We start from the raw sequence: 25,679 nt of genomic DNA, 5'->3' as shown, positions 1-25,679 counted from the left end.
CCAGCGCAGGAGAGGCAGCGTGAGGAGTTCCTTTGTGCTTTTGTTTGTTTGTTTGCTTGTTTTGTTTAGTTAAATAAATAATCAGAAAAACAGAATCCAGACATCAACAACCCCAACGGCGTGTCAGTGGCCATATGAAGCTTAAAACCACTAAGAATTATTTTGTTAAACAGTGAAATATAACATATTGATGAATTAATAAGAATATTCTATTGATTTTTTTCAGAAGTAAAAGTCTCAGTCGGGCGTCTCCGTCCCTCGCGGGTCGTTAACGTCCACATTGAGTCACAAAGGCTACAAAAAAAGCTTCATCTTCACGAGTCACTTCATTGTGTTCAATTATTCCTGCGTCGCTCTCCAGCCGAGTCGACGAGCGTTCCACACACACCGCAGGAAAAACTCATTTCCTCAGTCATTAAGTTTTCACTCTGAATCCCGACTCTGTGTGTGTGTGTGTGTGTGTGTGTGTGTGTGTGTGTGTGTGTGTGTGTGTGTGTGTGGTAACGCGGGGGTGAGAGCGCGTGTGTTTGTGCGCTCGTCTCCCCGCCTGGCGGCCTCAGCACGGTTGCTATGAGAACAGCGTCACTGGTGACGTCGCTGCAGCAGTGTGACGTCATCGATGGATGGTGACTCATACTCTTTGCTATGTGTGTGTGCGTGTAGATGCGTTTAGGAAGCACAACTTTCGACATCCAAGTGTTTTATTCTATGTAACAAAAATAATGACATCGTCTTTGTTCTAGGAGCCTATAACAATATTGAAAAAGCAAAAAAATAAAAGAAAACAAAAGCAAAAAAAAAATCATCAGACTGGACAAAGAGACATTTGCATGAACATCATAGAGAAAGAGTTGAAGAATAGATTTATATTGCACAACCGAGCACATATGACCCCCCCCCCCCCCCCCCCACATGTAAAAAATAACTGCATCACATTCATGTTGATTGAAAGCAAATCATATTTCAGTTCACGCGATCCCATCTTTGGCACATACAATCTAAGGAGTGAATATTTAAGTGTAATTAAGTGTCCCCTCTCGCTCCGAGCCGGCGCTCCCGAGGATGGACAGAGATCAAGCAGCGGAGGTCGTCGCGTAGCGAGGACATTGACGTCCACTTGTCTTTCGTTCTTCTTCAAATAAGTGCAATCAAATAATCAGCGCGTCAACGCGTTCTCACTCCCGATGCGTCAAATAACGGCGCTTTCGTCAGTGCTTTAGAGAGGCGAAGCCACGCCCACATAGGCAAAGCCACACCCACTTTCCCTGAAAAACAAATAATACGTTAAACGGCGAGAGACAATTGCGTCGATCCCGTTTGAATGTCGCGGTCAGAGACACTCGGGGAGAGGACGTGTGGGTCTCACGAAAAAAATAACGAATTAAGACAGGAGAGACCGACGTTTGTATTCCGGTTAAAAATAAAAATAAAGTTGACATTTTCCCACGTGACTAATGACATATATATGTAAAATAAAAAAAGTACCTTTTAAAAAAAGAGAGATGAATTCATCTCATTCAAACTGAAACACACGGCATTCCATATACATATATATATATATATATATACATATATATACATATATTTATATATGTAAATATATTTATTTTTATATAGAATATTGTGATGAAGTTCTTTATTTTCTGTAATTCAATTAAAAAAACAAAAATGTCATGCATTCTGGATTCATTACAAATCAACTGAAATATTGATTATTTTACAGCTTAAGAAAACTCAAATATCCTATCTCTAAATATTAGAATATCATGAAAATTAAACAAATCACTGACAAACACTCAGCTGTTATAAATCTTTTTAGAGTTTTCTTAGCTGTAAGCCATAATCTGCACATTTTTTTTTTTTAATTAGTCCTGTATATATGTATATATATATATTTATACATATATATATTTATATATATATATATGCATATATATATTTATACATATATATATATATATATATATGTATTAACGCGTCCCTCAGTGCAAACTGAATACCAGCGGACCGTGAAAAGCGAGTGTGTAGGCGCGGTTATTAATACTCAGTGCTTTTTCGGTGTGACACACACACACTTTTTTTTCCTTCATTTTTTGTTACAAATATTTAAACTCGTCTCTCGTCACACAAAATTATACAAATACAAAACATGTTCCCGCAAAACAAAAAAAGTGTCCCGGCGTATACAAGCACACACTGAGCTTTAACAAGCAGTTATCACTCAGGTTCACGCTCTCACTCACTCACACACACACACACACACGGCTGTGTCATCATATGAAATTAGATCTATGCTAGTGGTACATGTACATGTTATATTTGTTTATATTCATGAAACACGATTACACTCGTATCGTCAATGTACATAGAGTTGCGTCGTTACGTCGGCGCACGACGGAGGCTTCGTTCTTCAGGGAAGGGAGCCCGTTCATTGGCCGGGTGCGGGGAGGAGGAGATGATTCTGATTGGCCGAGAGGAGTGAAGACAGAAAATCAAATCAAATTTTTTTAGACTGATCCGCCCGCAAAGAAAAAAAAACAATCAAATGACCCAATGAGTCAGAATCATTAATACGAGACTTAAGAGATTCAGTCAAAATAAAAGTATGCGGCTCAAATTTTCATAAAGGCATCATTTGTTTTATTGTAACTTCAGTCTGATTCTCTTAGCGCTGATTATCTGTTTTCTAACCAATGGCTCCTTTCCATGTCTACCCTAAACAACTGCGGGCAAAACTTGGTTACATACAGTTATCTTTCATAATTGAAATAACGCCAACTATAACTAACAGATAGTAGTTAGAGATTTCAGTGAAATATGCTTATTTGCATGCTAGCTAGGATGCTATACACATCCAGGCGGCAGTTAGCTTAGCACAAAGACTGAAGGCACTTCAGTTAGCGAGCTTTGCTCCGGGCTAAATATTAAAACATCCGTCGACAAACATGTCTAAACCCCGAATAGACTTGGTACTTCTTGTTCGTTCGTTCTTTACGGGAAAAAAACAACTTTATTAGCTTGTTTTTTGTGCCCGTTTTCAGTTTGTTGCGCTAAGCTAACCGCCTCCCGGCTGGAGCTCCGTAGTCATGGATACAAGAGCTGCAGGAAGTCCTCAAAGTCCATGCGTTTTCTTTAGTATGGTTCCGTGGTTAGATGCTTGAAACGAGGTCTTGTCAATATTTCGACTTTTTCACGTTTTATTCTGTGTTATAAAATGTGTTTTGAAGCTTTTAAGCGTCTTTAAAAAAATTAAAAAAAATAGGATCAAATGAGACGACAAAACCTCGTCACACTGACTGGTTTGTGTGTTCAGCCTCGTTTTGACTATCGCATCCGTTCACGCTTTTTTTTTAAATCCCAAAGGTTATGTTCACTGTCTTGCCGACGCATCGTAAATGTGCGTCTGAGAAAGCTCGTTTTCTGCGATAATCAGAGGAAACCGTGCAATGCTAATTTCTATTTTGTTCTCGCAGCAGCACAATTGACATAAAGTGAGATCTTTCAAACAAAGGACGGTCATTTCTATGTTCAGAATAATCTTGTCATATTCCTTTTTTTTTTTTTTTAAAGATGAGGATTATTATAAGTAGTTTGAAAGATTATAAACAACAAATAACTTTTCAATGTAATGTACAGTTAGCGGTACACTCATTCTCTGCCATCATTTACATTCACAAACAGGTAAGCACACGTAGACACGCACACACACACACACACACACACACACACACTTCCTCTTCAACCTTTTGCTCTTTTTCAAATTGATTTCTAGATCTGAGCTGAGTTCAGCAAAGTTCCCGCTCTCCCTCCGCCCGTTATCAAAGCGCTTCCTCCCTGACATTTAGGGAGGAAGAGGACGGGAAAAAAGGGGGGGCGGGGGAGCGGGATGGAGAGGAAGAGGAAGAGGGGAGACAGGGCCAGTTCAGTTTTTCTCGCGAAAGACAACAACGAAATCGTGGAGCCTTTCCGAGAAAAACGGCCTTAAAGATTGTGGATATCACTCCCGTGTGAATATGCAGCTGGAGCCAGGAGACCTGTTAGCTTAGCCTAGCCTAGCCTAGCATAACGACTGCAAATGGGCATAAAAACTCCGCTAACCTTCTCCTGGCCGTCGGCTTAACTCTTAAGACACGATAGTTTCGCTCTAATCTCATCTTCTAACTTCCAGAAAGAAAGCTAACGAGCATATTGTCAACACGGTAACTTTTTTTTAAAGATCATGGCCAACCGTTCGGATCTAAGGACGTAAGTAGCGAGGAATAAGATGGCCGGGGATATCTTTTAACACAGTGCGAGAGTGTACAAGGAGAAAGAAACTACGAAGGAGTCGGGGGAGGGGCCTATTTTCACAAGTCGTCGGATCGGGTTGATTGAAACCATCGATCTGACGGCCACTGAGTTGCAAAAACCAGATGACGCTTCACCTCCTCCTCAAACTGCAACCCCTTTCTTTCCTCCCGCGCCCCCCCCCCCCCCTCCTTTCCTCCACCCATCCCTCCCTCTACTTCTGCATGTCACACTGCAGCAGCAGGACGATGGAGGGGTCGGACTTGGCGGCCTCCTTGAACTCCTCCAGGGAGATCTCGTCGTTGTGGTCCTTGTCCATCTTGGAGAAGATCTTGTCGACGCGCTGCTGCGGGGTCAGCCCGTCCTCGTTCATGCGCATCATGATCACGGTGCCCACCATCTTGTAGATGGCCTGAAGAGGAGAGTCCATTACAGTCTGATTCCTTTCATCATAACCCCCATGCTCAGGCTCCGCCCCCCCCCCCCCCAACGAGCTCACGCGGTACCTCGATGATCTCCAGCATCTCCATGCGCGTGATCTTTCCGTCGCCGTCCAGGTCGTACATGTTGAAGGCCCAGTTGAGCTTCTGCTCGAAGCTGCCCCTGGACGTGATGGACAGGGCGCAGATGAACTCCCTGAAGTCGATCGTGCCGTCGCCGTTCTTGTCGAAGGTCCGGAACGCGTGCTGGGCGAACTTTGATGCGTCGCCGTAGGGGAAAAACTGAGGAGTAGAGATGTAAATGCGTCACGGCCAAAGCAAACGTCGAAATATCTCAATATCTGCTGGATCAGCGGTAATTATTTTTTCCAATATGATACAAAAGCGTTGAAAAGTTAGCCGTCTATTCCGCCCTCAGCGCTGCACTTCAGGTGTTATTTTTTCTTCTCCTCCTTGGTTGTTCTGGAAGCTTCGCGGAGGAGAAGAGGGGGGCGGGGCTTAGCCCAAAAGGCCTTTTAGAAGTACTTTGAAAACACATAGTACATATATTTAGTTTCTCATTACAGGGTTCATACACATGTTGACCAATAAATTTCCAGCACTCTAAACCAATCCCAGTGTATACATGAACAAATTAGAAAATGTAGTTTTTATTTATTTATTCGACACTAGTATTTATTTATGTTATTGACAAGTTATATTGTTTATCATTGCTGATTTAGGTTAGATATTTAAATATGTTAGAAGAGCTTTTTCTCATGATAGTTTTAGTTTCGTTTAATTCATTGTTGTTGTTGTTTAAATATATTTAGTTTTGTGATGGGTTCCCTAACTGGGTAATACTGCGACACCTGTGATTATATGCAGGTGTTTGTAGGTACAGGACCAGCATGCACCAGGGTGGCCTATGTTTTTTTTTACCAGCACACGAGAGGCAGTGTCAGAATTTGGTTTGTTTTTTTAGTCATTAAATTATCAGTATAATGGAACACGGAAAAGGACATTACTTTATTTTGGCTGCATCAATTACAAAACCCACGGTGCGTCAGTGGTACATTGATTTATAGTTTTGGTTGATGTATTGGACAAATGGCCACTACATTAGTATTTAAACTAACAATGATTATTCCAAAACACACACTATACACCCTGGACATTAACATATGAATACAACACATTTCCATGACGCTTCCAAAACCTTTCGGATTTTTTTTAATGACTTTTCCAGGCCTGGAAATAACCATTTTAAAATGCAATGACTTTTCCAGGTTTTCCATGACCGGAGAAGCAAAACTGATAACGCAAACACATTTGACCCATGTGCATCCAGGACAAGTCAGCAACATAATGGCTTCTATGTAACAACACAACTGTGCTCTGAGTCATTTGTATTTATATGGGGAAGGAAAAAAATCAACTTTCACTGCAGGCAATAGCCATGAACCACACATCGAGTGTTACCCCACGCTGGGTAACGACCCCCAGGACCTACTTCCCTTCCTCCTCCTGCTCCATGGCCGCCTCACCTTCACATAGAGCTGCTGGAACTCATCCAGGTTGAGGATGCCAGAGGGGCAGTCCTTGAGGAAGCCTTTGTACCACTGCTTGAGCTCGGCCTCGTTGAACTCGGTGCTCTTGGTCAGGTCCTCCAGAACCTCCGGAGCCAGCTTGCTGTTGTGTTTCCCCATGATGCTTCACCTCTCTCTGGGGTGAGGGGGACACAGGGAGAGAGAGAGAGAGAGATGTGCTGAGCAAACAGCAACAGTGGGTATGTCCCTGTGTTGTTGCTACAGCAGAGGTCTCTGAGGAGGGATCACCTGACATGTTATGGAAGTCAAAACATCCACCCACGTATACACACTACAATGCATTTTCTTAGAAAGCTATTAAGTCCTATTTTCACTTAACATTATAGTAAAAGCAATATTTTTCTCATACGGTTATTTTTTCTAAATTGGATTTTGTCAAACATTACATTTTCGTCGCGAAGCTTTCTGCTTCAGAGATCTCGCTGTAGGTATTCCTTGAGGATTGCTTATCTGACTCTTAAGGATATTATTGGTGTGCCCCAAGGTTCCATATTAGGCCCTCTACTTTTTAGCGTCCGGACAAAAGACGTGTGCAGAAGGTTCTGTGTAATCACAGAACTAGGAAAACCAGAAGTGGTTGAGTCCTTAATGGGTGCTATCTAAATACATCTTAAAGTGCCTCCTCATTGCACTTAAACGTTAACAAACCGTCTTCGTGCAACTCTCTGAGGAGACTGCTCATCGTCATTTACGTTGTTTGTGTCCAACTTAAGACTTCATCTCCCACCAGATGCTGCAAAACTTAACACGCTATTAATGATTCTCGTACTCTTCAGTTATTGTCTCCACCAATAGATACAATATACCCAAACACTTGGACTACCACTGTCATGTCTTTCAGAGATATCAATTGTTCGGTAGGTTTAGCTTTAAGACATATATGGACATGTGCCGCATATTAGCAGTTCACATACAACTTGCATTCTATCAACTGACCACCAGGCGGCGACTCCTCTGCCTGTATAGAAGTCTAATTATAGTTTAATTAATAATTAATTAATTTAAGTTAATTATCACATGTTGCTCCCCCTATAATGTCTAAATCAATATCGGCTTGTAAGATGATGAATACGTCCAAAAACCCAAATGTCGACAGACAAAATGCAAACTACAGACTAATGGGTGTCGTCATTGTGGCTACACCCACTTCTCATAATCATGGCGTACAATAAAGACAAAGTGTCCACGTTATAAAAGGTTGCTTGTTCTATTACCATAATGACTCATCGCTCTGACTCCATAATCACCTTCTGTAGCGCCGGATAGCATCACCGCTACTTTGGGCCATAAAACGCTCACACATTCACACAAACACCTAAACGGTATCGCCTTCATGACGCCTTTAAGACGCCTTCATGAATCCTTCAAGACGCCTTCAAGACGCATTCATGACGCCATCATGACGCCTTCATGACGTCTTCAAGACTCCATCCCATGGATGACGCCTTCAAGACGCCTTCATGACGCCTTCAAGACGCCTTCCTGAATCCTTCAAGACGCCTTCAAGACGCCTTCATGACGCCTTCATGAATCCTTCAAGATGCCTTCATGACGCCTTCAAGACGCCTTCATGAATCCTTCAAGACGCCTTCAAGACGCCTTCATGACGCCTTCAAGACGGCGTCATGACGCCTTCAAGACGGCGTCATGACGCCTTTAAGACGCCTTCATGAATCCTTCAAGACGCCTTCAAGACGCCTTCATGACGCCTTCAAGACGCCTTCAAGACGCCTTCATGACGCCTTCAAGACGCCTTCATGACGCCTTCAAGACGGCGTTATGACGCCTTTAAGACGCCTTCATGAATCCTTCAAGACGCCTTCAAGACGCCTTTAAGACGCCTTCATGATGCCATCATGCACTCAAAAAAAAAAATTTTGAGTCAACTTAAAAAAGTGAGGCAACCAGCTGCAAAGCCTTTTTGAGTTCACTCAACTAAGGGCTAATGTGTTGTGTCAACTTATGATAAGAAGTTCACTCAAAGTGATATCTTAAGTTTGTCAAACGTAACATTACTATTCAGACGTACTTATGTATTTAAGTTAACACTACTTAAAATATTGCATTTGATAGTTACATCTACTCATGTACTTAAGTTCAGAACACTTAAAATATTAAATTGGAGAAACTTTAAATTGTGTGTTCTTGTAGATTAAAAACATACATCAACAGCACTTAACATTTTTTGTTGAGAAATGTTTTGTTGAGAGAACTTACTTTTAACTTAAAATGTTTTGTTGAGAGAACTTACTTTTAATTTAAAATGTTTTGTTACTAAATTTCACTGCCCATTATTTGAGTACACTCAACATTCTTTGCAACGTTGCCTTCATTTAACTTAATTAAAAATGTACACCGTTTTCTTTGGAAAAGTCAACAGTTAAAGAAAACAAACTTCTTCAAACACAAAATGTTTATTAACAATAACTAAACATTTGTTTGCAAAACTATAACAATATACTACAATATACTACAATATCCTTCCAAATCTAATCCATATCTAAATATAATAAACAAACAATGGTATCAAAAACCAATGTATTTTAAACAGGGGCTAAAGAAAATATGTTTATATTATTTTATTATTTAAAATATAAGATTAAAGTAGTATATATATGTATTTACATATATATATGTATTTATATATGTATTTGTATATATATATATATATATATATATATATATATATATATATGTGTGTGTTTACTGACATACATGCGCAGTGGCCTTAGTTACCTCAGCAGATGCCCAAACCACTATATAAAGTTTTCTCAACTTAACATTTTAAGTGGATTCCACTCTTTATTAATGAAATTGACATTTTGAGTTTGTTCAACTTTTTTCAAAGGCATTTGTTGACTCAACTTTAAAAAATGTGTTAGGACAACAAATTTGAAGTTGGGCTTTTTAGAGTGTGACGCCTCCATGACGTCTTCAAGACTCCATCCCATGGATGACGCCTTCAAGACGCCGTCATGACGCCTTCATGACGCCTTCATGATGCCTTCATAACTCCTTCAAGACGTCTTCATGACGCCTGCAAGACGCCTTCATGACTCCTTCAAGACGCCTTCAAGACGCCTTCATGACACCTTCAAGACGCCTTCATGACGCCTTCATGACGACTTTAAGACACCTTCATGAATCCTTCAAGATGCCTTTAAGACGCCTTCATGACGCCTTCATGACGCCTTCAAGACAGCGTCATGACACCTTTAAGACGCCTTCATGACACCTTCAAGACGCCTTCATGACGCCTTCAAGACGGCGTCATGACGCCTTTATGAATCCTTCAAGACGCCTTCAAGACGCCTTTAAGACGCCTTCATGAATCCTTCAAGACGCCTTCAAGACGCCTTCAAGACGCCTTCATGACGCCTTCATGATGCCTTCAAGACGCCGTCATGACACCTTCATGACGCCTTCATGGCGCCTTCATGCATTCATGACTCCATCGCTGACTCTTGACACTGTGCAGGACCTAAACCTCCCCGCCCCTCCCCCCCCTCCTAAATTGCAAAGAGACTGGACGGGGTGGACAGTTTAGAGGCCGACACATCATCCTGTGGTGCTCCACTTCGAGTGAGTCATGCAGAGAGAGAGAGAGAGTGGGAGAGACGGAGGGAGGGAGAGAGAGAGAAAGAAACTATAAGTGTGCTGTTGTCCATATCGCTCTATTAATGGAATTACGTTTTTTTTTATATAGGAGCTTCCTATCTATAGATGTGTATGTGTGTGTGTGTGTCTAATATGCACCCTCAACACATGCATTATTCGATTATATTATCTTCATATGTTCTCCATATTAATTGAACACTGTTCAGCAGCCTCTCTCCATCACTGATGTCCACTCACACGTCAACAAAGACACACACATCACGACGTGTGACACAAGCTGGGAGTTTATTTTGGCTGCACTCACACACACACACACACACACACACACACACTCACACACACACACTCACACACACACACACTCTCTCTCAGAGTTGCACTGACGTGCTCGGCCTCTGACTGGGTGATGAGATGGCATCCCTCTGTTCGGGGAGTAAATGAGGCAGATGATGGAGTTTCCTGTGGCGAGCCGGGCGAGAGGCGCGACCGGCCGGGCGAGCGAACGCATCGGAAAACCGAAAAGAACGGAAATAAATAAACAGCATTCACGCCGCGTCCGGCCGCCCGCGGGTTTCCTTCTAGCCGCTCCCGGGTCTGATGGCGCCTCCAGTCGGGTCGCCAGCTCATGTGACCCGGGCTGACATCTGCTGTGTGGAGACTATCGCGGTGCCGGAGGTCATCTGGGAGTCACTTTGATTAAACACGCCAAATCCTATGTGATGCATTCAGGGTACAGAGGACGTGCATGTTGTCGTTGTTGTTTGGCCATTTCTCTCCAAATAAGAGCCTTTTTTGATGAGCTTTTTTTAAAGGTGTTGACGTGTGAATCTTAAATCGGGTATGCTTCGTGTCGCGTTGTGTTGAGAGAAACAAAGAACGTGTGAATGCATAAAACGTGGAAGAATGGCTGCATCCATAAATTATAATATGAAGAAAAGAAGCAACGTAAGAAAATGGGACGAACGCAGCTGTAGGGACCGTGTGAGTTCATCTACTGTGGTGGACGATATGGTGGAGTTGGTGGAGACCAAAGCAGAGGCAACATGTGTGTTGGAAATTGGACCCAAACGCCTCTTCAAATGATTGTAAATGTGGCGTTGTGGTGACGATACGTCGGGGTTGAGTTTATAGATAGTTCGGACGTCTCTAACTGGTCATGAAGACGATAATAAAGCTGCTTTAAATGTCTTTACATATCTTGATATATTATGAAACTTATTGGTTAAGCCTTGAGAAACTCCTGATTCTGTATCTAAAATTACCAAAATACAGTTTGGTATAAACACCCATCGCTGCCAGCAGGGGGCCACACACACACACACACACACACACGTTCACACACCCAAAAACACACACTTTTACATAAGCCGTGGTGGAGAGTTGTTTGGTTACAAGGCTCAGGTGTGACAGCGCCAGACATAAACAAGCTCGAGAACAAATGTCCTGTTAGCACACGCACACACACACACACACACAGACAGACACACACACACACAGACAGACACCCACACACACTTTCACGCACACACACGCACACGCAGTCGTAATGTGTTTCGTGAGTGTGTTGAAAGCACTCTCAGACAACAGCATGGGACACACGCCCGCGGCGGTGCAGAGCGGCGGCCTCTGTTGACGTGAACTTTTAATGGATGCTTCTGAAAACAAGATCGACGGCACGACTTTGGGCTCCGAGCTGCGGCGTGCGGCGTGCGGCGTTTTTGTTGTTGTCGCGTCTCGTTTCGCTCCTGAAGTTTTATTTAATTTGGTGTCATTTCAATACTTCAATTTCTATTTTTGTGTTGAATCCAATGTGGGAAGTGTTGTTCAACTTGCATTCTCTCTACTGACCACCAGGGGGCGACTCCTCTGGTTGTATAGAAGTCTATGCTTAAAGTCTTTTTACTTCTTAAATTATGGTCCATGTATAGTAGCATGTGTTAAAGGGTACCTGTAGCCCAAAACAACAACGTGCTACATCCATTAGGCGCATCAAATAAATCATATTTTCCCCGCCGCTTTCTTTGTCAACATTCCGAGTCCGTGAACGCTTCAGTGCGCAGACATATTGCCAGTTATTTACTCATGTCAAAGGTCACTATGACGTAGAGTCGTTGAAAGGAATTCAGTCAATCCGGAGCCACTTCTACACGCGTTGCTTCTTGGGATAGATCGGTGGCCTCAAACCAGTTCACGCCAAGATGGCGCAGTGCAAGGCGTTCGGTTGTCTAAATAATAAACGGACTCACAAGACTAAATAGTTCTTTTGCGTGCCCAAACCTAGTACAGAGGAAAAGAAGGTGCTCGTGAAGAAGTGGCTGCACAATTTAGGAACCGGGCATACTTTAAAAACATTTACATTCAGCAGAAACTCCGTGGTATGTGAAGATCACTTCGATCCATATATTCAGAATATTAGTAATAATCACACCAACTCTGGTGATCGCAAATTAGCCTACATGAAACAACTGGCAAACTTACCGATTTGACAGTTCTCCCTCGGGTGCAGGCCCCCGAACATGTCGGCCGAACATTGCATCAATGAAAGACATCTCCAGCGCTGGCTTATGCGCGATGTAGCTATCAAGCTCACGCTTTTGTGTAAAGCAGATTAGGTCTAATGACACTATATCATCGGACATAAGTTCGTGTTCTTTACAACAAATGCACTCTATGTCTGTTTTTTGTGGCACACATTTCCCACAACTGCACCAAACGTCCGCCGACTTGCGTGCACGGTCCGCACGGTGAAGCATCTGGACCGGCGGTCCTTCGGCATCAACTTCATCAGAATCATCGCTATCATCGCTGTCACAATCAACTAAATGGGGATAGTCTGCTTTTAATGGTTCATACAAGTATCCAGTTGCTGAATCTGACAATCTTTCATCGTCCATATTTCGCCCGTTTTCTTTATTATTATCAAGTTCTCAGCATTTGTTTGCGAGCGCTCGACGTTGTTTACATTGGTTTCTGAGCACATCCGCTGTGGTTGGCTGTCGATCTATCAACGATGTGACGTCACACCACCTGCGCCATATTCAAGCACCAGTGCAATGAAGCTTGTCGGAGTTGAGGGACTTTGAACAGCCTAAACTACGTATTGTTATTGAATACTGGACCGTCAGTGCATGAATAACCTTGAGAAACACATTATCTTTTGATCTGGCTACATATTCGCGATCTCAACAGGTATCCGTTAAGGCCGCATTCTATCTCCTGACCACCAGGGGGTGACTCCTCTGGTTGTGTAGAAGTTTACGCTTTATGTGTTAAAGCTGCATTCTCTCTACTGACCACCAGGTGGCGACTCCTTTGGTTGCGTAGAAGTTTACGCTTTATGTATTAAAGCTGCATTCTCTCGACTGACCACCAGGTGGCGACTCCTTTGGTTGTGTAGAAGTTTACGCTTTATGTATTAAAGCTGCATTCTCTCTACTGACCACCAGGGGGCGACTCCTCTGGTTGTATAGAAGTATATGCTTCATGTGTTAAAGCTGCATTTGCTCCACTGACCACCAGGGGGTGACTCCTCTGGTTGTGTAGAAGTTTATGCTTTATGTGTTAAAGCTGCATTCTCTCTACTGACTACAAGGTGGCGACTCCTTTGGTTGTGTAGAAGTTTACGATTGATGTATTAAAGCTGCATTCTCTCTACTGACCACCAGGTGGCGACTCCTTTGGTTGTGAAGAAGTTTACGCTTTATGTATTAAAGCTGCATTCTCTCTACTGACCACCAGGGGGCGACTCCTCTGGTTGTATAGAAGTTTACGCTCATGTGTTAAAGCTGCATTCTCTCTACTGACCACCAGGGGGCGACTCCTCTGAGTCACATACCGACCACGCGGTCGCCTCGTCGCCCACAGAGGTCGAAAGTCACGATGAATACAGGTATGACACACATATAAATGAGATGGAGATGAAGCTCACCAAAAAAAGGGAGATAGATGAGCCTGAAGAGTCTGCTGGACGTTCAACACGGGAAACGTTTTAACATATTAACCCCGTGAACTCTCGATCTGACGAGCCGGAGAAGCCAGAGCTGTTAATTAAATACATTAAATATTGTTTGTACAATAATCCTTAATAATCATTTGTAACCCGGAGATATGTGGAGGCATTATTATTTTTTGTCCAGTCATCCTGCAACTTCTTCTAACCCAGGGGGAGAGTGGAGTTTCTCCCAGCATGCATTGTGGCTAGAGGCAGGTTGTCAGTCTACTCCATCGTACTCACACACACACACACACACACACACATTCACAGCTCTGGGGAATTTCACTTAACACCGCTGGAGAATAGCGGAGCGAGGGAAGCGCGTCGTCTCCTGGAAGCGTTTTATTGAAACTAAACAGCTGCTTTAAAATGAGTTTAGTTTGTTTTGATTTTTTAAGTCACGGATGGGAAAAAAACTCTTTTTGGATTCTTTTCCCTTGAAATGTAAATCGTAAACGCAGCTGCGAGACGGAGCTCTGAATGAATTTAAATTCATTTGTGCAGCCGAATCTTTTTTTTGGAATTGTTTGTCACATCCAGAGAGACACGAGGAGCCAAACAAAGGAAAATATGTATTTCAGTTAAACGAACCGGGAATTAATCTGCATCTGCTGCTCTGAGAATTTTAATTAATTGTATATATTTTTTAACTCTTGAGAAAGTAAAAATATTTGAATAAATACACATTAAAACACAAATATAGGGTTCCATTAAGGACCTAAAGGACCACTCGTCCTTATATTAAGATGGAACAAACAAAACAAGCAAAAACAATGAAAATATTAAATATTCACTAAATTCAGTCGACTGTTGCGCAATTTATAAGAAATATCGTAGAAATGAGATTCAGCTCATTCTCTGATTTATGGCACAGGCCCAAAGTCACAATGTGACGACTGAATACCAAATAAACACATTGAATAATAATAAAATAAATAATAAAATTGTATTGAATAAAATAAAGCACGTCTTAGTCCTCACTTTGTGCTTTATGTCACATTATTATAGTTTTTACTTTATTATACCTGTCACGGCACGATGTCCACTGTGTGTGTTCATCAGGGATCGGCCGGCCAAACTCATCACTCCTTTGTTGTTGCTCAACCGATATCAGCTGGTCCATGATGGCGTGTGTGTGACACACACACACACACACACACACAGCCAGACACCAATCCTCATCTTCCAACATCTGTCTCCATGTGTAATAAAGCATGCGACAGGAATGGATGAATCAATCAGTCAAGGGAGACACACGTGCACGCACACACACCACACACACACACACACACACACACACAATGAGCCGATGATGCATAGCACACCTGGCCTCAGGCGTACCACAAAATCGATATGAAAAAAGAGAGATCCAAAGCCAGGAGAGTGTGTGTGTGTGTGTGTCGCAGCATAGTTCATCTACTGCCGAATGAAGACAGTAGAAGAAAGAAGGGAAAAAAACTAAAAACACACCCATCCACACACACACACACACACACGGACGCAGGCAGGAAATCGTAGTGCAACCTGTTGCAGCGCTCTACAACCGGAGGATCGATATGTGTTTCCAGAGCGTCGAGGGTTGTGTGTGTGATCACGTGTCTGTGATCACGTGTCTGTGACCTGCGACTGACATCGGCGTACTGCGCCTTTAAGGAAAGGTGGTGGATCCCGGGACGCCAAACAATAACAATACACACCGCCGTGGAGCACTTCTGTAATTCCTGGAAAGTGTAATAAGTGTTTATATATAGACTTAAAGGTCAACGACGAGGCACTCGGGCCGCTTTGTGTTCTTCACTCAGAGTTGAAGTGGGCAGCGCCGCCGCTTCATGATGGAAAATAACAACATCTAAAAGGTTAAACCCGACCTTTATGTCACCCCTAAAATGATTTATTGTTGTTAGTCCATGTAATAAAAGATCTGTCAAAGTTATTCAGGTGTTTGATGCCAAGTATGAAAAGTGGAGCTGATGCAGAAGAGCCTTGAACTTGTATTCTCTCTCCCGACCACCAGGGGGAGACTCCTCTGGTTGTATAGAAGTCTGTGCTTCATGTGTTAATGCTGCATTATCTTTAGGGACCACCAGGGGGAAACTGCTCTGGTTGTATAGAAGTATATGCTTCATGTGTTAAAGCTGCATTCTCTCTCTTGACGACTCCTCTGGTTGTATAGAAGTATATGCTTCATGTGTTAAAGCTGCATTCTCTTTAGGGACCACCAGGGGGAAACTGCTCTGGTTGTATAGAAGTATATGCTTCATGTGTTAAAGCTGCATTCTCTCTACGAACCACCAGGGGGCGATTCGTCTGGTTGTATAGAAGTCTGTGCTTCATGTGTTAACGCTGCATTCTCTTTAGGGACCACCAGGGGGAAACTGCTCTGGTTGTATAGAAGTCTATGCTTCATGTGTTAAAGCTGCATTCTCTCTCTTGACCACCAGGGGGCGACTCCTCTGGTTGTATAGAAGTATGTGCTTCATGTGTTAATGCTGCATTCTCTTTAGGGACCACCAGTGGGAAACTGTTCTGGTTGTATAGAAGTCTATGCTTCATGTGTTAAAGCTGCATTCTCTCTACGAACCACCAGGGGGCGATTCATCCGGTTGTATAGAAGTATATGTTTCATGTGTTAACGCTGCATTCTCTTTAGGGACCACCAGGGGGAAACTGCTCTGGTTGTATAGAAGCCTATGAGAAAACAACTCTACTCCCTCTCCATTCATTCCCTCGGTAACCATTGGAAACACAAGTTCATGGTCTCAATCTCTAGTTTCGATATTATATTATGGGGTATGCATGAGGGCGGGGCTTCGGGTTGATTGACAGGCCCCTCCCACAGCATCGTCCAGTCCTTTAGAGACTGTAACCTTCCACGCTGTGTTTTCAGTTCGTAAAAGTTCATTTTAACGTGTCGCTTGCCTAAGAAAACGGCTCATTACACTTTCAGTTGTACTTTTATTTTGCCTCCTGTCACTTCTGAGTCCAAACATTTTAAAAAACATGTATCATTGCCGTTGAAGGGGCTTATTGACTATAAGAGCCGTTCCTGCGTTGCTGCACCACCGTGTTGTGTCTGCTGCGTTGGGCCGGTCACGCCTCACCGAGCTCCCCGGAGAGCGTCGTCCCCCCCCCCCCCCCCCCGGGTCCCCAGAGGCCGGCTGTCTGTCACAGAGCAGCCATGTTTTTTTACTTTTCTCGCTGCTCTGCGTCTCGTCCACATGGGAGCAATCGATGCATGGATCCGGCGAGGCCCGCGGGGGTCAGTGGCTGTGATGCAATCATTAATCTGGTGTGACCCCCCCCCACACATCCAAATGACGCAAAGCCCAACCTGAAGGCCCGCCCGGTAACGTGGACACACATCGGTCCACGGCGGTCCGCGCTCGATGCCGGCAGACGGAACCGAAACCCACTCAGGGTCGATGTTTTTTATTCTTCTTCTTCTTCTTCTTCTCTGAATTCGCTCCGACGAATCAAACGGGACGACTCAGCAGAAAGCCGAACGGCGAGACCAACAACTCCTCGTGCGCTCGGTGAGTTACACGACTGACGAACACATGTCTGTGATCCAACACGCTTATTAATGCGCCACATGTGCAGAGCGGGGGGGTATCAAGCTTTTATTTTGTTAATCCGTTGATTGCCCCCGGAGCATGAAGGACATTCTGGCGCCGACTTTCCCCGGCTGCGTTTTCTCTCTCTCTCTGTCTCTCTCTCTGTCTCTCTGTCTCTCTCTCTCTCTCTCTCTCTCTGTCTCTCTCTCTCTCTCTCTCTCTCTGTCTCTCTCTCTCTCTCTCTCTCTGTCTCTCTCTCCGTCTCTCTGTCTCTCTCTCTCTCTCTCTCTCTCTCTGTCTCTCTCTCTCCCTCTTTTCTTTCCTGCCTCAGATCCTGGCGGAGGAGAGAGGACCGTTGAGGCGAATCCCGTCTGAGATGAAAACCCGGAGCATCACTTTTCTTAATTTTTCCCCCTTTTATTCTGCAAACCGAATGTGACCCGCGCCGGCACAACACGACCCCCCCCCCCCTGACCCCCCCCCCCCCACCCCAAGGCGGATAAGGTCAACAGACACACTTATATAAACATTACCACGATGGCGCCGGACGTCCTCCACTTACCCCGTAGGATGCGTGGAAGGAGAAGAAGAAGGAGGAGGAGAAGAAGGAGGAGGAGGAGGAGGAGAAGAAGAAGAAGGGTTCTCCTCTCAGCGTTATGTCACAGCGTCTCTGCTCTGCAGTTATTCTCAGCGCTGTGTTGTGGTCCAGAGCCGGTCCTCCCTCCTGAGAAATAACCTTCGTGTTCAACCCACCTCTCTCGCCCTCTCTCTCTCTCCCTCTCTCTTTCCGTGTGGAAAGCAGATGAATGAACCGCTGCGGTCTCCGTTGCCAATGCATTTGCATATAGGCCCCGCCCCCCTCGGCGCGCGACGATTGGCTGGGACGCCGTTTTTTTTCTTTTTCTTGTTCTTCTTCTTTTTTTTTTAAGTGGGTCCTTTGCGTCCGATTCGACAGAGCGGCTGTGACCGCGCGCGACTCCGTTTGGCACCACCGTTTAGCGCGCAGAGAGAGAGAGAGGGAGAGAGAGAGGGGGAGAGAGAGGGAGAGAAAGAGTGGCAATGTTCAAAAAAAGCTATAGAGGAAAATCAAACAATTTAAAAAAAACACAATCTACACAAGATGACTATTTACTTCTCCTGCTAATTAACCTAATTTATATTAATAATAATTTTAAAATATTGGTTTATAGATTCCTCTTGGTTGCCCGCCAGGTGTCGGTACGATATCAATGAGCACATTTTGAAGCTGTTCGAAAAACTGTTCAGAAAACCACGTTAAAAAACACGTTGAGCCCGAAAGTATAAAACAGTATGCAGCGGCGTGGGAGGCGAATAAAAACACGAGGAAATCTCGAGAAGCCAACAATATTTTTCGCGTGGAATTTGGGCAACGCTGCAAAGAATCCTCGTGGAACTAATTGTCCGACACCTCAAAAATGTCATCTCGTTTTTCACAACGCTTTTTCGCGATTCTATAAGCGTCGTGTTCTCACGCTAACAGTTCGTATATATCGCCCGCTCGTCACGTGAGAATATTCGGTTCATCAAAATGAACTCTAAATATATTCTGGTGGAGGAACAGATCTACAAATATAAAAGCTTTTTGTTCTTTGTTGTAGATTTCCACCTCTTCGCTTTAAAGGATCAGTTTGTCATTTTGAGAAAGAAAAAAAAAAAGCGTCCTACTGTTCCTTTAAATATCAAACTCTCCTCTTTTCTCCAATTAATCTTTCCCCTCCTCTAATTCCGACGTATTCATAATTGAAAGCGCATTACTTGATAATAAATGAACCCCTCTAATAGAAATATGCCTTATTGAAAAGCGGCATAAATATAGCATGAAGCTCGCTCCCTTTTTACTTCCTGTGAATATTCATGAGCGTGTCCATCGGCAACGGAGGGTTGCCACGGGAGACGGCCCGCCGAGCCCGTCCTCACCCTCTCATCCCTCTTTCTTTCATCTCACCATCCTGTATCCAGTCATCTCCTCCGCTCATTATCAAGACGACTTGACGAGGATTTTTCATTGTAAATTTTTTATTTATTTTTATCTTCCACCAGAAACCAGAGAAATTATCACTTTTTGTCATTTAAGTGAAGAAAAATGACTTTTCACTTCTTTTTTCTCCCGGTTATAATAGAACGCCTGTGTGTGTGTGTGTGTGTGTGTGTGCGTGCGTGCGTGCGATGGCGGCCTGTAAACTGTCTAATTGACCTTGCCACACTCCCCTTCTTGCCCTCCTCCTTCCGGCTGCTATTCCCTCTCTTGTCCTCTTTTATTTTTTTACATTCTCCCCCCCGATGCTTCTTTTTTCTCCTCGCCGTTTCTTTTTCTTTATTTTTCTTTATTTTTTCTCCTCGCCGTTTCTTTTTCTTTCTTTTTTCTACTCTCCGTTTCTTTTTATTTCTTTTTTCTCCTCCCCGTTTCTGTTTCTTTCTTTTTTTTTACCCTTCTTCAACATTCATTCATTTCTTTTTCCTCTCCGTCTGATCTCGTGCGAAGAAAAAGCCGAAACTGAAGCTTTTTCTGCGTGACTTTTCATCAGTGTGGCTCCAAGATGGCGCCGTTTTTATCCTATTCGATATTTGCATGAAATTGTCATAATTATCCTTTTACATTCTTGAGTTATTTACTCTAAATTCTAATAGGGCGTTCCTGAGACGTCGCCTTCACCAGCGTGGACCGGACATACGTACGAATAACCCTTTATGAACCCTTCCCTTGCCCAAGGGAATTACCCACAATTCATAGCGACGTGACGTTTAACCCGGAAGCGTGGAGACGTAAACAAAAAAAGAAAAACAAAGAGGACGAGGCCTGCGTGTTCAGCCAGGTACGTTATATTTACTCAGAAATATTAAGGACTAAAGATGGAACATAAAAATATTGTAATACTAATATTCAGACATTTAATTAGCAAATATTTTCATAGTTTTTGATTTTTTTTTCACGGTGAAACAAATCATTTTTAACAACCTCTCATCTCGTGAGGAAATGAGCCTGGGAGTTAAAAGAAAGTGTAAAATAAAACACCCACGGTTGTACTTTTTTTATTTTTTTAACATTGTCATAGTAACGTGAATTTTCTTTCCTCACAAGGGCCCCTTGTTGGTGGTGCGATTAAAACGTCCTCACGAGGAGATGTGGTGGGACGAGAAGGTCCTCAGTGGGCGAGAGGTATAAATATCACAAGCGTTCCAACGGTGGCCCGGAGGCTCAATCCTCCTTCGGGGATATCGATAAAGTCCCATGAACAGACCTTTATCAAAAATATAGAATATACAAGATTGTCCCTTGTATACTTTTTGAATAACATTTAGTTACCGGGCTGCTGTTTTTATTCGGGCTGCATTTTTATATAAAATTCATCGTTATTAGGACCGTTATTGGATCATTACGCGCGTTCAGGCTCCCTCGTGTGGCCCAAAAGAGTACTGCAGAAAGAAATGTCCAATAAAAGATCTTTTATTTCATGTATTTTACAGTATTTAATTAAAAAAATATATATTTCTTGTTCATCTGAAGTTATCTGGACTTTACCCTGAGTCATCTCCTCTGCTCTTCCTCCCCACCTTCCTCTTCCTCATTCCTCTGCTCACTGGCTGTCGTGGGTCGACAAAGAGAAAGAGAGTGTTTATGTGAGATGAGTAATGTCTCGGGGAAATAAATTACAGCTGTGAATGACCAGCAGCAGTGATTAAACCCACCCTGTGTGTGTGTGTGTGTGTGTGTGGATCGATCTGAGCCTCCAGTGTACGACAACTTTCATCGCTATTTTCCCGCTTGAGTCATGTGACCTGTTCAAAGACGTTCCCTCACATCTCTCCTTTTAACGACCCTTCCTTTCCTTTCCTTCGCCCTCCCTCTCTCTTCCTCTCTCTCCTAGTCTGTTGATCTGCAGTGAAAACACACTTGTAATGCTCCTCCTGCGTGTTCATATTTATGTGCGTCGTGCTGCATAGATTTACGAGTGTTCCCTTTAAAAAATATATATATATATATCTTTCTCCCTCAAACTTTTTCCTCTTCGAGGGTCCAAAACTAAATGGAAGTCCTCCGGCGCCTCGCGAGCTCTCGGGACTCGACATCTCCTCGAGCGAGACTCCCTCCGTGATGGCCGACACTTACGGCAACAATCAGAGCCCCGCGGCGGTGAAGAGATGCGTTCAGGGGCGGTAAGTGGCGGCTTGACCCCGGAGATTACGGCGCCCGTCCTCAGGGGTCTGGCCTCAGCACGACGGACCGCTTCCAGAAGTCACCGTGTGACGGGAAAACAAGTCGGAACGTCTCCGAAGTTTAAAGGGCCAGCGTTCTCTTTTCCAACCTCCACCATGCTGCCACGGCGACAACACACAGGAAAACAATGGTTCTTTAATGGTTCTTTAACAGGCTTTGTGGTTCTACGAAGAACCATCACCTTCTGGAGAACCATTCTGGAAATGGTGCCTTCAAGAACCATTTTTTGAAGGTTCTTTATAGTTTTTTTTTATGTTTGAGGAACCTTTATAGGTTCTTTGAAGAAATCTTTAAGGACATGGTTCTTTAAAGAACCCTGGTTTGAAAGGTTCCTTATAGGTTTTTGAAGAACCATCTTAAGGAAATGGTTCTTTAAAGAACCCTGGTTTGAAAGGTTCCTTATAGGTTTTTGAAGAACCATCTTAAGGATATGGTTCTTTAAAGAACCCTGGTTTGAAAGGTTCTTTGTGGAACCAGAAATGGTGCCTTGAAGAACCATTTGTTAAGGTTCTTTGAGACACATTTATAGGTTCTTTGAAGAAGTCTTAAAGGACATGGTTCTTTAAATAACCCTGGCTTGAAAGGTTCTTTGTGGAAACTAGAAATGGTGGCTTAAAGAACCATTTTTCAAGGTCCTTTATAGTTTTTTTTTATGTTAGAGGAACCTTTATAGGTTCTTTGAAGAACTCTTTAAGGAACCCTGGTTTAAAAAGGCTCCTTGTGGCACCAGAACCGGTTCTTCTCTGGCATCACTCTGAAGAACCATGTTCGGTTCCAGGTGGCTCTTCCATTTTTCTGTGTGACCTTATTTAAAGGAACAGTTGACAGAAATGAAAAAAACAATGTGAAAGTGTGTCTTCGTGAGCCTTTAAATCACCTGGAAGAGAATAATCGTTACCCCACGTGTTCCTACCGGAGCCCAGAAGGGACAAACTACAGCACTCACTACACGGATGCAGTTCCAACTGGCGGCCACCTGGCGGACGTCGGCCCCTCAATCCGTCCCCGTGAAGGTCGTTGCTGTACGACCTGATGCTTTACAGCAACGACAAAAAGGTTTCTTTTTTTTTTTTAGATTTTTTTTTATTAACAGAAATGTTGCCCCACAGAACATCCGCAGTGGAATAGCACCTACAGTTTGTTATGCTGAAAACACTACTCTACAAAAGAAAATACACAAATGTATAATCCTGTGGAAATCACCACACAAGGATGATGTGTTTTTTTTTAACATAAGATGAAAACAAACAAAAAAAACAAGACCAAACAAAACAAAAAACATTACACAAAACTTTTTCCCCATCCCACCCCTCCCCTTGTATGGCTCTGTTTCCTTTCATTTATACATCTACACAGTCTCTACACAGTTTACCTACACCCATCTGTACACATTTGTATCAACATAAACCAATACAGCACTCACAACAAAATAAAACCAAAATAAAAAATAAATAACCTGCAGCGGGCTTAATTTGACGCCGGTCTCACACCACCACGATCAGCCGAGTCCAGAGATGGCAGAATATCTATGAATCGGCCCCAGATTTTTCCAAAGGTTGCCTGCTTCCCTCTCACATTATATAATATCTTTTCAGGTGTGCAGTAGGACACAAGCTCATTCATCCAGTGTCTTATTGATGGTGATTTTTCAGATTTCCAGTTAATCAGAATAAATTTTTTCACTGCAGTGCTCGCAAGTAAGATAAAGTATTTATTATGGTAGTTTGCATTGATAGAGCTTGTGTCCCCCAGAATCCATATCTTTGGGTCCTGTTCAATTTGAATTCCTATTATCCTTGAGGTTAATTCAGTGACGCGTTTCCAAAGTTCTTCTATCAATGGGCACCTCCAGAGCATGTGTAGAAGATCACCGTTTGTCACTTTACATCTCTGACATCTGGGGGAAATGTTGCTGTCCATTTTATGTAACCTGTAAGGGGTGTAGTATGTCCTATGGAATATATTAAATTGAATTTGTCTGTGTTTTGTGGAGATTAATACTGTCTGTGCCTGTTCCAATAGGTGATACCAGTCTGCCTCCTCGTAGACACATCCTAGGTCTGTTTCCCATTTCCCTTTAGTAGATGTTTTATCATAAACAGGTGACTTTCCGTTGATGATCCCGTATATTGAAGATATTATTCCTTTTGTTGATCTGCATAATTTGTTACATAGGTGGGTTTCAAGGGGAGTTTCTTTCGGGATATCTGGGAATATTTCTTTAGATTTCTCCTTAACCCAGTCTCTAATTTGTAAGAATTTGAAGAAACTATATTTGGGAAGGTTGAATTTATCATTTAGTTGTTGGAGGCTAGCAAATGTATCATTAATGTATAAGTCAGCAGCTGTTTTAATTCCTCTATCCCTCCATCCCCGCAACACTGAATCCTCTATGTGGTGTGAGAGGTTGGGATTACCCCACAGCGGTGCCCTTCGAAGAAAAGAAATATTTATATCCAGGAGTGAGTGAGATTCCTGCCAAGCCGCAAATGTGTTCAGTATTATTAAATTGTTTGTGAGTGTGGCTACATTTTTTTTTTTACCTATGAATGGTAGGTCCTTTAAAGGCATAGACTTCATCTCATGCTGTTCTATTGAGACCCATCTAACTTCACTGTTCTCTGCATGCAGCCAGATCCAGATTGGTCGGTACTGAGAGGCAAGATAATAATTTCTAAAATGTGGTAGGTTAAGCCCTCCCCTTGAATATGGAGCCTGCAGAGAGATGAGTTTAACCCGGGGTTTTTTCATTTGCCATAAAAAAGGGGTTATAATTGTGTTAAGCTCTTTGAAGAAACTCTTTGGAACATTTACAGAGAGACATTGAAATAGGTCAATAAACTTAGGTAAAACGTTCATTTTAATAGTATTAATTCTGCCTATGAGAGACAGAGGGAGATCCATCCATCTTTGAAGATTAAGTTTGGTTTGTTCCAATAATTTTATATAGTTATATTTTAAATATATGTTAATCCGATTTGCCAATTTGTATACCCAAATATTTGAAACCAGTGTTGCACCATCTCAATGGGTCAGTGAGCGCTCTAATATTGTTGTCCTGTATATTTAGTGGTAGAATCTCACTTTTAGTGTAATTTAATTTATACCTCGAAATTGCACTATATTCTTTGAGGCAATTCAATAGAGGGGGGACTGATGTGTGTGGCTCGGTTATATATAATAGGAGATCATCTGCATAAAGAGAAAGTTTATGTTCACTTGTACCAAATTTAATTCTGGCTATGGAGGCATTGGAGCGGATGGCGATGGCTAATGGCTCAATTGCAAGTGCAAAGAGCAGCGGGGAGCTTGGACAGAAAAGGTTTCTATCCTGAATGGAAATATATCATTATAATATAGTACGAGCACACGGTTACTGGATATCCAGTCCCAAGAAAGATAAAGAAATAAAAACAGTTTGACCCGAGGCGTTGCACATTGTTCACGAGATGATAAGAAACGTCTCCTCCAGACATCGAGGGCCTCGCCGCTCTGAGACGAGTTCACGGCGTTAATCTCTACACGCTGACCAGTAAGAATGTACCACCTCGGGCACTGGACCGCTTAATCATGAAGGAGCAGACGGGGGGGGGGGGGGGTCAGGCAACCATGACGATCACCTCCAATCGGACAATGATTTCACTCCAGTGACTTATAAGAGGAAAGAGGTGGTCTGACAGATCCTTCATTAGCTCCTCTAATGAGTAATGAGGAGGGGGGGGGGGGGGATTCAACACCTTTGTGCACCTGCCCGGGCAACGCAACCACTGTTACCGTTGCTCTGCTCTGTGAAGCTCTCCATTCACAACCGTGTGCAGTTTTTTCACGACGGCAACAGTGGCAGATTTCTCAATCATCTTTTTAATTGTCAAAGATTTCTATGATTTATTTGTTACGTTTTTTTACATTTATTTGTTGATTAATTCTTGATTTATTTGTTAATGAATTCTTGATTTAATT

At 43.0% G+C, this 25,679-nt stretch overlaps 1 protein-coding gene across 1 annotated transcript; it reads right to left on the bottom strand.

The window, feature by feature from the left end:
- Nucleotides 1–4,501: 4,501 nt before the first annotated feature.
- On the bottom strand, nt 4,502–18,107 carry LOC130194530 (visinin-like protein 1). Its single transcript, XM_056415622.1, has 4 exons — nt 18,045–18,107; nt 6,254–6,431; nt 4,794–5,009; nt 4,502–4,699 (listed from the first exon to the last, which is right to left on the bottom strand). Exons 2-4 carry the CDS (start codon nt 6,413–6,415, stop codon nt 4,502–4,504), a joined length of 576 nt encoding a protein of 191 aa, XP_056271597.1. The 5' UTR covers nt 6,416–6,431; nt 18,045–18,107.
- Nucleotides 18,108–25,679: the final 7,572 nt, after the last annotated feature.

Source organism: Pseudoliparis swirei, chromosome 1 (assembly GCF_029220125.1).
Source record: "Pseudoliparis swirei isolate HS2019 ecotype Mariana Trench chromosome 1, NWPU_hadal_v1, whole genome shotgun sequence".
Classification (NCBI taxonomy): Eukaryota; Metazoa; Chordata; class Actinopteri; order Perciformes; family Liparidae; genus Pseudoliparis; species Pseudoliparis swirei.
This window is presented reverse-complemented; position numbering and strand designations above follow the sequence as displayed.